This window comes from Ascaphus truei, chromosome 1 (genome assembly GCF_040206685.1).
Source record: "Ascaphus truei isolate aAscTru1 chromosome 1, aAscTru1.hap1, whole genome shotgun sequence".
NCBI lineage: Eukaryota > Metazoa > Chordata > Amphibia > Anura > Ascaphidae > Ascaphus > Ascaphus truei.
This window is the reverse complement of record NC_134483.1, coordinates 206,376,708-206,392,747: the sequence shown is the minus strand read 5'-3', so window position 1 is coordinate 206,392,747 and position 16,040 is coordinate 206,376,708. Positions and strand designations below refer to the sequence as shown.

At 41.0% G+C, this 16,040-nt stretch overlaps 1 protein-coding gene across 1 annotated transcript in view; it reads left to right on the top strand.

The window, feature by feature from the left end:
- The first annotated feature begins 1,517 nt into the window (after positions 1-1,517).
- LOC142491899 (uncharacterized) overlaps positions 1,518-16,040 on the top strand; it is a 30,632-nt gene continuing 16,109 nt past the window's right edge. The window contains exons 1-2 of the mRNA XM_075594731.1: positions 1,518-1,871; positions 2,055-2,352. Coding sequence (XP_075450846.1) covers positions 1,518-1,871; positions 2,055-2,352 — 652 coding nt within the window. The remainder of the gene's footprint in view (positions 1,872-2,054; positions 2,353-16,040) is intronic.

Sequence of the window (16,040 nt, the reverse complement as noted above, 5' to 3'; positions counted from 1 at the left end):
AATTCTGCTATGAACTCAGGGCTTGCTGCATGTGTTGTCGCACAATTGGCAACACTGATGAAATGTGATCCTGCATCTGTGAAATATGTTCCACTATGCAATGGTGGGGCATTGACTCTGTTTCCGTGGGTGTCTCCTATACAACAACTCAAATGGGAAGTAACTGTAGAGGCCTGAGGAATGTCTCTTACGGAAATAACAAATATGATAAGAGGAAATCCCAGTTTTTACCATCTCGGTCTATGGCCTTCTGCAACATATGTTTTAGAGTCTTGTTAAATTGCTCCACTAGGCCGTCGGTTTGAGGGTGGTAGACGAGGTGCATAAATGTTTGATATTAAACAGTCTGTACAGCTTGGTCTGTTAATATTTCCATGGGGATCCCGACCCGAGTAAATAACAACATTAACTCTTTGGCTATGCCTTTAGCGGCTGTATTCTGGAGGGGACCCGCTTCTGGATATTTTGTGACGTAGTCTACAATGACTAGAATGTGTTGATTGGCCTGTGCTGACTTAGGTAACAGGCCTACCAGATCCATTCCAATACGTTCAAAAGGAACTTCAATAATGGGCAAGGGTACTAACAGACTACGGAACGATTTTACAGGTGAGGTCATTTGACTCTCTGGACACATCTCAGAATAACGTTCTACCTCTTTGTGTAGATCCGGTCAGTAAAATCGCGCTTTTATTCTTTCAGTGGTTTTCTTTACCCCTAGGTGTCCCCCCAAGATATGCTCAACATCTGACTTCTAAAGGATTTTTGTCACCAGAAGTTGTTCTAACATATCAGAGTCTTCTCTTTCTATGCTATACAATAAGTCATTATTTCAGATAAAGTAGGGTGGCGATGGCGTAATGTCAGGGTTAACAGGTACCCCATTAAGGCTCACTACTGTGCCTTGGTGATTACTAGCATCAAATCGTGTAATTGGGCAGAGGCAAATTTTACGGGAGCAACCTGTAAGTCCTGACAATCTTGTTCTAGTTCTGGAGGGTCCTCAACCGCAGGTCCTTCGCCCTCCATACCCTCTAACTGTCAGGGGTCTTTCGCTGAGGAGTGGAAATTGCAGCAACACCTAAAAATAGAATAGCTAATGCTGGCAGCTGAACACACATCCGAGCAACTCACAGCGCAGCAGGCACAGATCGCTGAGCTAACCTCAAGACACAGCTTGGCAAAAAGGAGGAGAGAGATGAAGTGTCCGTCTGTCAAGTGGCCGGACACTGCACTATGAGGTAAAAATAGCCGATGCCTGCAAATTGTTGGACCACACAGCCTGTGAGAAGGCCCGGCTGCAGCTGGAGCTGGACAAGGTCCGGGAGGAGTACCGGCACCTGCAGGTCAGAAATAAAGAAAATGAAACACATTTAAGCTTTGCTCTGAGTCAGTCGCGACTCAACTCCAAAGAAGCTGAACTGACAACTACATTGAGTGGGAAAAGAAGTGCAGAAGGACAGCTTCAAGAGCTGAAAACTCAAATAGCTGGTCTTAAATTCTCATTGAGTGATACCATGAAATGGCAATCACAAAAAGAGACCACGGAGCGTGGCCTTAATATCTCCATTGACTCATATGGAGAGTCTCATGCACCCGTGCCTGAGGCCCATGTTCCTGATGTCCATACCCCTTCGATTGAGTTGAACGTACCCAACGTACCCATAAGGAAGTTTCTGATTACAAAACTAAAAGAGATATGTTGGTCACAAAAAGAGACCACGAAAAGTGAGTTAGATGTCCCCACTGATGCATGTGAAGAGCCTGATGTATCCGTTACCGATGTTCATGCCCCTGTTATGACGTTAGATGGACCCCTTGTGAAGTTCCTTGCAATGCCTAATGTACCTGATGCTGATGCTTACGCTCCTGTGATGAGGATAAATGCACCTCTCACAAATTTCCCATCAGCACTTGATGTATACATTAAGTTGGCCTTCCATCAAGGTTTCCCTGAAGAGCCTGGAGGGTTGTCCAGAGATGTTGCTGATTCCTATGTTCCTGCGAAACATGGAGTGCTTTTCGAAGGCCATCATCAGTCGGCTTTCCATCAGGTACACCCCGCTAAACCTGGAGGGTCGTCAGGAGGATCTCCTTGCTCCTTTGCTCCCACTGTGAAGACAAGCGAACGTTCTTCTGTTTGTCTACAAGTATCTGATGCATCCACTGCTGAGCCTGTGACCTACTCGGCAAAGTCAAGCTTACTGCTCACGGATTGTCTGGCTCTTGGGTTGATGCATCCTGACATTCAACTGTTCCAAGAAAGAATTGAATTCCTCTATCTGCTTTCTGTGGGACTTCTTCAATCTGTACCTGTGGAGTACCCTCTTCCCGCTGACAAACCAGCGGATGGTGGGTCATCTTGAGTCCACCTTTCATCAAGGCCTCCGGGAAGAGCCTGGAGGATCGTCCAGGGAACGCTCTCAAGAGGGGGGGAGTAATGTCAGGGTCTCCTTGACATCCTGCTCCTAGCCATAGTTCCTTTCCTTGTCCACCGGGTGTTCTGCTGCTTTCTGTCTGCTCACACGGGCAGGGAACCATTACGTATATATATATATATACTATTTGGTTCAATCAGTTTTGCCATTAGTGATCTGCAGCTATTAGTACATACCCAAGAGCAACCTTGTAAGATTTGTTTCTTACCTCAGATCCTCATAAGGACTGTTGTTTAGTGTGTTATCTGAATCTCACAGAACACACCACTATCCTAGACCCTGAACCTATACGGTTCCAGTATTGAAGGTCAGAATACCTTCAGGTCGTTGTTTTTAATACCCAATATTTTATATACTTGGTGCAGATAATAAAGTTATGTTTTAAACCATTCATTCATCACCAGAGTGTGAACCTGAGTGCTGTATTTGGGTTCTATCTCTACCCTACCTTCTTCTGTGCATATACCCAAAGCACCATTCACTAGTCACCTGTCATTGGTAGTAGCAGGGGCTCCCCTATTGCTTTACTCAGGAAAATATTAATACCAGTAAACCTATACTGTATGTCCATATACTTGCATAAAGCAAAAAGGAGTCCAATAATATTGGGTGATCTTTGTAACAGGAGATCTTTCTTGGGTGAATTATTCAGGTTGTTGACCACCAGCATATAGCTGTCATGAAGTTACTCCGGGTCAATGCCCCAAAATAAACTTGTATAACCTATTTGGATAAAATCATTTACAAATTGATTCGAAACTACCAGTGTATTATAGTGGTAAACAGCACAGTGAATATTAATATATATTGTTGCCACCAAATGAAAATAATACCTAACAAGTACAAATAAGTTCCCTATGTTAGGGTTGGTGAGGTATAGGTGCAGACCATCTTACACCGGATGTAAACCTTTAACTGATGGCATCTAATGATGTAGATATGCTAGGTATATACATGTTCTATAACACCGGCAAGATTAAAGCTGCAGTTCAGTCAATATCCTGCATGTGTGTTTTTTTTAATAAATCAGTTCTAAAAAAACAACTTTGAAAGACCAATTTTCTTGTATTCTATTTTAACAGCCATTTGCTAAGGCACTGCCCCTTCATGTCCTGTCACAAGCTCTTGCCCACCCCTCTGTCAGCCCTGCCCTCCCTCTAGCACTTGTCAGTGCAGGAATGCTCATGAATATTCATGAGCTTCCACTGCCAGTCAAGCAGATTATAAACAAATCCCAGCTTTTAATATGTCACCAAATTTCGACCTATCAATACATGGAAAACGAATTGACCTGCAGCTATACAGTTCTTTAGCTAATTAGAGATTGCACACATAAAACTATTGAAGTAAAAAAATAAATGTAAAAAAATAAAAATAAAAAAAGACTGAACTGCAGCTTTAAGGAGTCCATACTGAGTTCTCACATTACCTGCTATATATGACTACTTGGTTACATCTAGCTACATTCTATATTTATATATAACTACAGTGGAAGTTTATGTGATACTTTGTAATGCGATCTGCTGCTGTATATACCTAGGATATCTACATCATTACATAAAATTAACTTTAAAACTGCATTATAGGTAGTGCTTAAGTAGTTAAAAAGTTAGTATATGGAGTGTTATTCCAGAAAGCTTTTGCTATAGTTTTATGCTGATATAAAATACGTCAGAGTCTTATGCATTTTAGAGCTTGTCAAAAAACCTTCTGAAATAGGCATAAATGGAGTGTCTCATGCATCAGTTTCACTTTAACTAGATCGAGCCTAAACTCCCGAAGGTATATTAGCTAGAATAGAAGTCACACTGGAGAAGGAAAATTATACACAGGGATGGATCTTACCAGAGGCTAATATCAGTGTCTATAAAGACACCATTTAGTAGATGCCTCATAGAGATCATCAAATAATTCCCAGCAAACTAAAAGGGGAATATCCCCCCTTAGAGAGAGAAAAGCTCTAGAATATCCAAGCATGTTCTCTCTCTACAGAAAGCTATGATGCGACTGACGGCCGCCACGCACCGACATACATTTAATGTTTTTGATGCTTCTTCCCGGGTGGGCCCACCTCGCTATAAAACTGAGATTTAAGTAGCCAAGTGTTGTCATTGTGATTGCGAGCATCGTTTTACTCAAGCGTTGTCGGAAGAAATCCTATTATGTTTGTGATGAATCATTAGATGTTAACTATGGAGCCATACAGTTTAACCACTGTTGAGAGCACAAGGAAGGGGAATTGTGAATTGTATGGACAGGAGGGGAGTAACATTAAAGGTATATGTAATTGGTTGATAATTTGTGTAGGGTACCAAGAGTGCACTATGGGCCTTATTCAGAGAGGGTTGATAAAAAAAATCGCCACGGAATTTAAAATGACTGTTTTTTGGGCGTTGCTCTCACGGTATTCAGAAAGGCTCGATTACCAGTGATAGCAAAATGCCCAAAACGGGTGAGTTGCTGCCAGCGAGAGCATCAAGCCTCTGAAAAGGCCTAAACCAGCGATTCATTTCTGCTGCAGAGAGAGCGGCTCTGAGAGAGCCGCCTCTCCCAGCTGAAATGTCGCCCGAAAATTATTTATTTAAATATACATTTCTTTAATAGTGTAGAGGTGCAGGGGGTCTCCGGAGCTGAACCACGTTGGTTTTATGTCCGGGGACCCCCTGCTTCCCAAGATACAGGCCTCTTTATGGGGTGCCGGTATCTCCTATGCAAGGAAATGTCCCGGTCACGTGACGCGGGACATTTCAATGCAGAGGGATACCGGCACCCCATAAAGGTGCCTGTATCTCAGGAAGCAGGGGGTCCCCGGACATAAAACCAATGTGGTTCAGCTCCGGAGACCCTCTGCACCTCTACACTATTAAAGAAATGTATATTAATAAATATGTAAAAAAACATCAATACACGCCCGCCCCTCCGCCCAAACCCATACAGTACAGTAATGGGCAAAATAACTATTATCCAGATATGGATAATAGATTATTTGCCCATTATTAAACACTGCATTAGCATACATAAATAAAGTAAATAAATAAAGTTATACTTACCACAACAGCAGGTCCCTCTGTCCTCCGTTGCCAAAAAGCATATATAAAAAATAAATACATTCTAATGGCCTCTAACCCCTTAATCACCTTAGCGGTTACTAACCGCTATAGTCATTAAGGGGTTAACCCACCCTGACCCGATACCAACCCGGGAGGCCTAAGCACCCACCCTGACTGACTATACCCACCCTATACCCATTGAGTAGTATAGTGGTACATCATACCCATATAATAATAATATGGGCATGATAAGCCTCTATAGCACTCAATGGGCACCCTAATGACAATACATTAATACACAAGACACACAATAATAAAATGTAACTAAACTCCAAAAAAATCACACGTCACTAAATACCAACAGTAGCCAACTAATCAAATCAATACAATCAATAGCAACATCAACAATGAATTAATTAAACCATTAACCAATTTAAACAATTAATTCCGAAACCAACTCAAAATGAATAGTAACACTAACCAATGTAAACAATGAATTACTCCAACAGTAATGAATTTAAACAGTTAAATAGAAAGAAAGAAATTCTAACAATCTCTGAAGTAACCATAAAAAACATTAGCTAACATAATATAACATTAAATACAAACGAACACCAATCGCAAACCTTTAATGACATTAAGCATGAAAAAACAATGACAACCACATAATACATGAAATGCCAAAAAGCAACACCAATACCAGCGAGAAATGCCCCCCAAATATTGTCATAATATTGTATTAATCTGTACCCTAAAGAGGTACCGATTAATATATTATCAGTCAATGTGCCTCCCCCCAAAAAAATCAAAAAACACATTCAAAGATTAAACCTGTAAAAAGAGACATTTACAAACATTGAATATATTACTTACCATTAGAAGCGGTGGCCCTCCGACTCCCGGGGAAACAGGAAGCTCACATACCTTGAAGGCCTCCAACAGCATCCGATGCCATCCGCCATGGAGATCCGGCTCAGGTACCCCAATCTTTTTTTTTCTTTCTTTAATCACCTTCTTCTATCTTCATCTGTAACCATTTCTTGTTCTTCTTTATCTTCTTTCTTCATCTGTCAATCCAAAATACCCCATGTTAAATCCCAGCCGATGCTGTCTCGTCGGCTTCTTGGGCTCAAATGAGGCGTCACGGCCTTAAAAATGGCTTGTAACGTCACATTTACCCTCAAAATGGTTAACAGCCACCTGATTGGCTGTTAAAACCATGTGCAGAGTTTAATTATTTTTTTTGCCGTGACGTCACTTAAAGGGAATGATGCCAGCCAATCAGAATGGCTGTGCTTCATTTGCCTTTAAGATGACGTCACGAAGCCGGCGTCAGATGGTACTCAATGGGTATAGGGTGGGTATAGTCAGTCAGGGGTGGGTGTTTAGGCCTCACGGGTGGGTGAAGGGGGTATTAGCCCTAAGGATGGGTGTTTAGACCTTGCGGGTGTGTAGCGGTTGGGTTAACCCCTTTATTACCTTCGCGGTATTAACCACTGTTAATGCCTAATGCCTAAAGCAATGACTTAGCAATGCCTAAACATCCACTAAGGGCCAAATTCCCCCTTCACCCACCCCCGCTAGCCACTGTATTGTATTGTATTGTATGTTTCTTACAGTAAGCCTGGCACGAGTGTTTAACCCCTTCATTGCTTTAGCGGTTAGCCGCTAAGGTAATAAAGTTGCTGTACATGCATGTTTCCTGCCTCCTATTAATGGCTATCAGCTCCGGAGACCCCCGGCATCAATCCGAGGCAGGAAAGGGGCATAATTTTTTCTAAGTCCCGACACATCGCTGCTCATCGAGGCATCTCCCCACCAATTGACCAAAAAATTTGTGGTGAATTGGATTTGGGGAGAAGACCGCCTTTTAGGGCTGCGATGGGCTGTGATATGCCGCGACAGCCAACTCGCAGGTCTCTGAAGCACGCAAGTTTATCAACCGTCCGAAAATGGTCGATAAGGGGCTGATCGCTGCTCAGTCGGCGAATTTCGGATAGCGATAAAATTTTGCATCGATACAGGCCATTATCGAGCACTTATCGAGGCTATTTGAATACGTGTAGCCATTTTGGTCGATAAGTGCTCGATAAGGGCCTTACCGAGGCTTTCTGAATAAGGCCCTATAACTATTGTTTGTTGACCAAAAGAGGCAGAACAGGTATAAACATAATTCAAAGCAAATGTATTGCAAAGGTATATGTGGGAATGACCACAGTGACCAATACCTATGCTGGAGTTTACAGTTATGTAAGGAATAGAGGCAGATATGTGTTACATAGTTACATAGTTACATAGTAGATGGGGCTGAAAAAAGACAGACGTCTATCAAGTTCAACCTATGCTAAATTTAGACGACAGCTACTTTAACCTATATTTGTACGTATAATACATTGATTCAGAGGAAGGGAAATAAACAATCCCAGTGAAATATCATCTAATGATATCTCATAAGAGCACAAATAAATTCCTTCCTGACTCCAAATATTGACAGATTAATACCTGGATCAACATCCTTCCCATGGTACTTATTTGGTATAGTACTGTATACATTTCCTTTCTAAAAAGATGCCCAGCCTTTTTTTTTGAAGATATCTATTGTATCTGCCATCACAGTCTCCATGGATAATGGAATTCCACATTTTAATTGCCCTTACTGTAAAGAACCCTTTCCTTTGTTGCTAGTAAAATCTCCTTACTTCCAACCTTAAGGGATGAACCATTGGTACTAGACTTGTGATGAATAGTTCTTTTGAATGCTCCTTGTATTGTCCCTGAATATATTTGTATACAGTAATCATATGCCCCTTAGACGCCTCTTTTCAAATGCAAACAAATCTAATTTAGCTAGCCTCTCCTCATAAATCAGATTATCCAACCCCTTTATAAATTTGGTGGCTCTTCTCTGCAATTTCTGTAGTTCCATAATGTATTTTCTATGGAGTGGTGCCCAAAATTGTACTCTATAATCAAGATGTAGTCTTACTAATGCTTTATAAAGGGGCATAATTATGTTTACTTCCCTTCCATCCATTGCCAGTTTAATACCAGATAAGATCTTGACTTTGGGCACTATTGCTACCTGCTGCATTCCTAAATCCTTCTCCATCAATGATTCTCTTAATGTATCCCCATTTAATTTGTAAATTGCCTGTTTATTCTTGGTTCCCAAATGCATAACCTTACATATATCTGTATTAAACCTCACCTGCCATTTACTTGAACAAGTTTCCGGTCTATCCAAGTCCTACTGGAGATAAATGACATCCTGCTCTGTTTCTACTACATTACACAATTTAGTGTCATCATAAAGATGGAGACTTTGCTCTCTATGCAAATCTCAAGGTCATTAATAAACAAGTTAAAAAAACAGGACTCCCGGTACCGATTCTTGAGGTACTCCACTCACAACTTTAGCCCAACCTGAAAAAGTTCCATTTATGACAACTTTCTGTTGTCTATCCTTCAACCAGTTTTCACTCCAGGTGCAAATATCTTTACCGAGTCCGATTTGCTTTATTTTTTTACACTAACCACTTGTGTGGAACTGTATCATAAGCCTTTGCAAAATCTAAGTACACTACTGCATTACCATGGTCTAAATTCATACTTACCTTCACAAAGAAACTAATAAGGTTAGCTTGGCATGACCTATCCTTCATAAATCCATGCTGACTATTACTAATAATTTTGTTTTCTATTAAGTATTCCTGAATTACCCCGTACTAAACATTCAAATAGCTTCCCACTATTGATGTCAGGCTTCCAAGTCTGTAGTTCCCTGCTTGTGAACTAGCTCCCCTTTTAAATATAGGCACGACATCTGCTTTATGCCAATCTTGTGGTACCAAGCCTGTCATAGTCCTTGAATATTAAATGAATTAGTGATGTAAAGATTATATAAACATCCAGGCTGGTACTGATGCAGCGGCCGTTATTCAAACACATCACGGCGCCGATTTTGAGTTCTCTGCTGTTCCTCACGCAGCATGAACGCGGCCAATCGCCCCAGGCACCCGCACTTATCGCGGATGTTTTGTTTGAATTTCATGGATTCTGTTTCTTCATTTGCAATAAAATGGATGAATTGTAATGTGTACAGTACTGTGCTACTGTGTCAATTTCATGTTTTTAAAAGCCAGAACACTAAAATTCATATTTCTGCACTCGCCGCGCTCGCATCTTAGTGCGGGGAGGCTGGATTTCATCCCGCGGTTTCAAATCGGGATTCCGATGTACATGACGCGTGAAGTGTTCGAATAACGGCCGCTGCATCAGTATAATTTGATCCCAGGGAGTGGATAGTTGCTATATAAAAGGGGATTAAATGTATCCTTTGTTAGACCATTAAGATATTGAGTCCCCAGGGTTTAAATACACCTGGATTCTCTTTTGAGAAGCACAGTGTCTCAGTCTCCACCTCCGAGTTCTCTGCTCTAATGATTTTGAATTGGAAAAATAAGCTATTCTCACGAGACAAAGATTTAAGGAAAGGCTACTGTAATAATAAGAAGACACATGCAAAAGCCAAACACAATGCACGCAGTGCATTACAGATTGATACAATCACTTCTTCTCACAATCAAAAGGTCATCAGGTTCATAGGCACCTACAATAACTTATGTTGTCCTCCAACTTATGCCTTTGCAATACATTTGCTTTGAATTGTATACTGTATACATATTCTGTTTCTTTTGGTCAGCAAATAATAGTTATAGTGCACTCTTGGTACCCTACACAAATGATCAACCAGTTCTATTTGTGCACATCCCTTTAATGCTACCCTCTCCTTTCCATACAATTCAGCACTCACCTTCCTTGTGCTCTCAACAGTGGTTTAACTTTATGGTCAGATCCTGCTTCCATAGTTAACGTCTAATAATTAATCACCAAACATTATAGGATTTCTTTCAGCAACGCTTGAGTTAACTGGTGCTCCCAATCACCATGACAACACTCGGCTACTTAAATACCAGTTTTGTAGTGAGGCGGACCCACCTACAGAGAACCTCGTGTAAGCACCATCCCTGTGTATAATTTCCCCTCTTTAGAGTGAATTCTATTCTAGCTAATATACCTCCTGGAATTCAGGCAGAATCTATTTCAAGTGAAACTGATGCATGAGACTCTCCATTTGTGCCTATTTCAGCAGTTTTTTTTTTGCCAGGCTCCAAAATGCAGAAGACTCTGACTTATTTTATATCTGAACAAAACTGCAGCAAGAGCCTTTTTGAATAACACTCCATATGCTAAATTTTTAACTACATACGCACTACCTAATGTATAATGTAATTTTAAAGTTAATGTTATTGCAAATTATTCTGTTATCTACTTAGAATTACACCAATTATGGTGGTTATTAACCATTAGTTTGGCACCAATTGACACTGTCTGCCAGCACTAGTACTACAGTGTATATCCAGTATCAATATACTGACAACATTTTACCTTTTGGTGAACCATCCCAATTTATTTTAATCATTTATTAAAGTATAGGTTTAGTTTTATAGTCTATCCATGCTTCATATTCACACGCCGTTATTGAGTGCAGCTTATGAGGTTTCTTTCTCTCTTTTGTTTACGTGATGCTAAAGAAGTGAATGCATTTTATTTTTGTATAACAATGGATGGTTAATATTACAATGCCTATATTTTATTTGATTGAACACAGTTTCAAATAAATTCCAGAACATAATCAGGCCCAATATTCATCAGTGTTTGATGCAAGTGAAAGAAAGATGAGTGACAGAGGGGGAGAAATAAAAAGATTGTATAAAATGAATCTTCCTCTCTCCTTGTATAACACTGACAAGAATTAACCTATTCATATCACGGGGAGACAGTTAAATAGGAATTGTAAAATCTGCAAAAGAAAAAAATAACATTTGCATGCAGTTTCCATGAGTATTGTTTGTTGTATATGAAAGCCCTGGCAAGGGTCCAACATGCTGATCCTTTGTAGATTAGGAGAGACACAGATTAACTTTATATAGTCTCTCTCGCTCTGAGATTTTCCCTTCAAAATGCAAAATACAACGTGAATGCTTCACTTTGTGAGATTTTGTTATTTGCATACAACATTTGCCTGCAGCAGGTATTTGCACAGCTGGAACCAAATCATGACCTCAAATGCTGTTTTTATATTGTTGGGACATATTACAAATCTTTAAGGAATACATTGGTGTTTGTTTCTGCACAGATAATGTCATGCTTACAGTTTAACGAATAGACCCCTATGCCTTTCTATAGCCTTCTACAATGCCAGATTCAGGTACTGTAAACCACGATGTTTGGTAGCTTTAGGTAAACCAGTGGCAAAATACTTTGATACATAGATGTGAAGAGATACATGTTTATTTGAGACCATTATAGTAATATCTCTCTCTCAACAGAAAAAAAAAACATTTAAAATTATAAACCGATTGGTTTTTTTTTATGAAGGATCCTAAATTTATAGGTTTACTTCAGCTCCCTGCTAAAACGAATAATTTTTTAAAGGCTTAACTCAACAGCATTACACAATTCAGTACCATATAGAAGGAGGCTGCCCTGAATATGTGATCTGTTATAATATCATTGGATAAGGCTATTTTAAATATGATATAAAGACATTCAAGGATCAAATAGGACCAAGTGGTTCTTATCTGACATCAAATTCTATGTTTCAATCTGCAATCTGACTTGCCTTCAAGAGGCAGCCGCAGATAGCTGATATAAAAACTTTAGTAATGCAGATAATAATTTAACTGACTTCCTGAAACAAATGTATCCCTGCTTATGTAGCCAAGTGCCCCTGGCTGTAGTCTTCTACTGGCCTCAACACTACAAGTCCAGATAGGAACAGGCATTGTTGGGGTTAAACTCCTGCGCAGGGCCTAGCCTGCAGTTGCAGCCTGGATGCGTACTATGTTGCCTTATCCAGGGGCAGGCCTAAACCGGCAGTTGGAGTGTCATACCTGGGGAGGGTGCTTACTGGGTCACATGTATATGGTGTGATGCCTATCAGTACCTAGACCCGCCCAGTTATGGAGAGGGGTTACAAGTCCTTCCCCCCGGGTATAAAAGCTGACACTCCACAAAATTGAGGTGTGCTATGATTATGCTGTGTGGTATGTTGTGATACCTTTTTCCCTACAAGAGGGTAAAGGAGCTAAAGAGGGACTCTTGGGGCCTCAAGACCCTGGGGTCTTCTCCAGGGAATGGAGATGATGCCATGCTGTCTGTACAATAAAGATGCTATTGTACCAGCAATAATGTGTGGTCATTGTGAAGGAGAGTTGCCTGTGTGGACCATGCTGCTTTCAGCAGGATACTCATGGGATGGAGGCGCTGCACCATGAGAAGGAGAAAATCTGCCTTGTTGCTGCTCCTATACAACATCCGCGGAGCAACTCAGATCTCTTGTAACCAGCAGGTGAGCTACAGTACCAGAGAAATACCCATGTAGTGGCCAGATCTTCCGTGGCAGGGGGGAACAGGGGCTGTACTTACATCAATTTATTTAGCTGATTTTGTTTCTTTGGAAATTAAGCAGAATTAAGCAGAAATCCCCTTTCTTCTGGTTCTCTAGATGGCTTAGTGTTTGACACTGAGGGGTCTATTCTGTAAGCTCCATTAGTGCTGTTCCATGCAGATCGCTCGGTAGAGCAGTAATGGAGCAGTAACGGAGCTTACAGAATAAGTGTTTCTTGAGACCTTACCCCACCCTGTCCTAATCAGAAGACTAGGGAAACCTCATTGAACACACAGTGACATCAGACTAAACACAGTAGCCAGAGAAAATCTCAGTTTACCATGTTTACAAACTAAGTTTCATTAAATAATTAAAAAATACCTTTAGAGAGAGTGCAGAGAAGAGCCACTAAATTAATAAAGGGGATGGACAATCTAACTTATGAGGAGAGGCTAGCTAAATTAGATTTATTTACATTAGAAAAGAGGCATCTAAGAGAGGATATGATAACTATATACAAATATATTCGGGGACAATACAAGGAGCTTTCAAAAGAACTATTCATCCCATGGGCAGTACAAAGGACTCTGGGCCATCCCTTAAGGTTGGAGGAAAGGAAATTTCACCAGCAACAAAGGAAAGGGTTCTTTACAGTAAGGGAAGTTAAAATGTGGAATTCATTATCCATGGAGACTGTGATGGCAGATACAATAGATTTGTTAAAAAAAAGGTTGGACATCTTTTTAGATGGGAAAGGTATACAGGGATATACCAAATAAGTATACATTTGAAGGATGTTGATCCAGGGATTAATCCGATTGCCAATTCTTGGAGTCAGGAAGGAATTAATTTTTCCCCTTAATGGGGTTTTTTGTTTGCCTTCCTCTGGATCAATAAGTAAGTCTAGATATAGGATAAAGTATCTGTTGTCCAAATTTAGCATAGGTTGAACTTGATGGACCTATGTCTTTTTTCAACCTCATCTACTATGTAACTATGTAACTATGTTGGATTTTGGTAATAACGGAAAGATGTCACTATCATTTGTATACTTTGTTCCTGGGCTGGACTGCCCCTTTAAGTCCTGCAATCTGACTTGCCCCAACTCTCAGCACAAACAAATCAGTGTCAAATGTAAGACATTTATTTAATTTATTTATAAAAAGTTTTACCAGGAAGTAATACATTGAGAGTTACCTCTCGTTTTCAAGTATGTCCTTGGCACAGAGTTATGATGGCAAATAATACATGGTTACAAAAACATAGTTATATTAAGTGAGCAGGGTATACATTATAATCAAGACATTGTATGCACAGTTAAAGATAATATATATTATAGGCGTATGTAACAGTTACAGACAAGATTAAAATGTGAGACAGCTCCAGTAGAATTTAAACTGGTGGTCAACAAGTTTTTATTTTTATTTTTATGCTTTCTCAGGGGAAAAAAAGGTTTAAAAAAAAGATGAATGTTTGTTTTCTCGCACTTCACAGGAACCTGATACCCAGACCCCATAATTCTTTCAATCTTTGTTGTTCTGTCAGTCAACAAAGAACACTAAGCAGTGGAAGAAATGAGTGCTGAGGAAAGAGATTCTTGGGAGAGGATTTCCAGAAGGCATTCACCATTGTCATGTAAATAGTCATTTATCAGACAATGTCTGCCTTAACAATAGAAAATCCCATTTGAAAGTGAATCTGGTGCTGTTTCTTGCCTTAAACAAACCTTGAAAAAAATCTTTGATAAATTACCCTTGGAGCCATGTAGACGGCTTCAGTTAAAACATTTTTTAAATACATGGGGATTCTACAAAATGAAAGTGAGTGAAACAATAGTTTTCCTTTATCTCAACCACAACATAGCAGAAATTGTTGAAGAATACACTAATGAAATATGGGAAGGCTCAACCCGAATATATATCGTCTGCTGTTTTGTGCTTTCAAAAGTAAAAACTATGTTATTGTTGACAACAGCATACATGTATGTGAGAGCTTATTAGATGTGCCGTACTTATTGGCCCTTGTATACGTATTCTGCAAGAATATAATTGAATCAACGGCATGCACATTTTACCCAAATAAGCTGAGGACATAGATACATTGTATTATTGAGGAGGTGTGTTGGACAGGAAACGATTTAGTTTATTTGTTTGACGTACTTTGTAGAACTAAGGTTTCGTTTGTAACGTTTATTCCTAGAATCTTATTTATCTGGTTTGCAGCCTTCATTCACCTTCCTAATAGTAAGGGCTGGGACCCGCTGCGCCCAGCGGCGCGGGCGGCCGCACGAGCGTTCCCCACCAGCAGGGGAATTCTCCCGAGCCGGTCCCAGTCCCCCTCACTGCACAGCTCACTACACGCTGTGACGCGTCAGCCGCCAGGGGATTCAAGAGAATTGTAATCCCAAGCGGCGCCGCGTTACGTGGTGTGGCTGTGAGCCAATGAGGAGGGGAGGCTTCGGGGAGCGGGGAGGAGAGTGTGGGGGGAAAGTAGCGTGAGTGCCTGTCTGTGTGTATGTGTGTGCCTGAGTGCCTGTCTGTGTGTGTGTATGTGTGTGCCTGTCTGTGTGTGTGTGCCTCAGTACGTGAGTGCCTGTCTGTGTGTGTGCATGAGTGCATGTCTCTGTGTGTGCGTGAGTGCGTGTCTGTGTGTGAGGAGTTGAGGGGCTGAAGAGTTGAGGGGCTCAGCGGTTGAGGGGCTGAGGGGCTGAACGGCTGATAAGTTGAGGGGCTGAAAAGCTGATGGGCGCCCCCCCCCCTCACGTCATGGCCGTGCCCCCCCAATGTCATGGCTGCGCCTCCCCCCCATCATGGCCGCGCCCTCCCACCCGTTTTGGCCACGCCCTCCCGCTCGCAAAAATGTTCCCTTTGGACCAGAAAAAGCCCCAACTGCCTCTCCACGCGCCGCCTGTCTGCAGTGCGGGCGCGTTGTCTGAGGCAGTGGGGCCTTAGCCTAAGACAACAGAAAGATGAGGTTGCACTTGTATTTAAAACTCCACCCTATTCACCCCACCCGAAAAAATCAGCCCCGATTAAAGTCCTGTTTTGTACCCAAACTCTGACATAGCAACATGTTAATGATATAAAATTATGTCCGAAG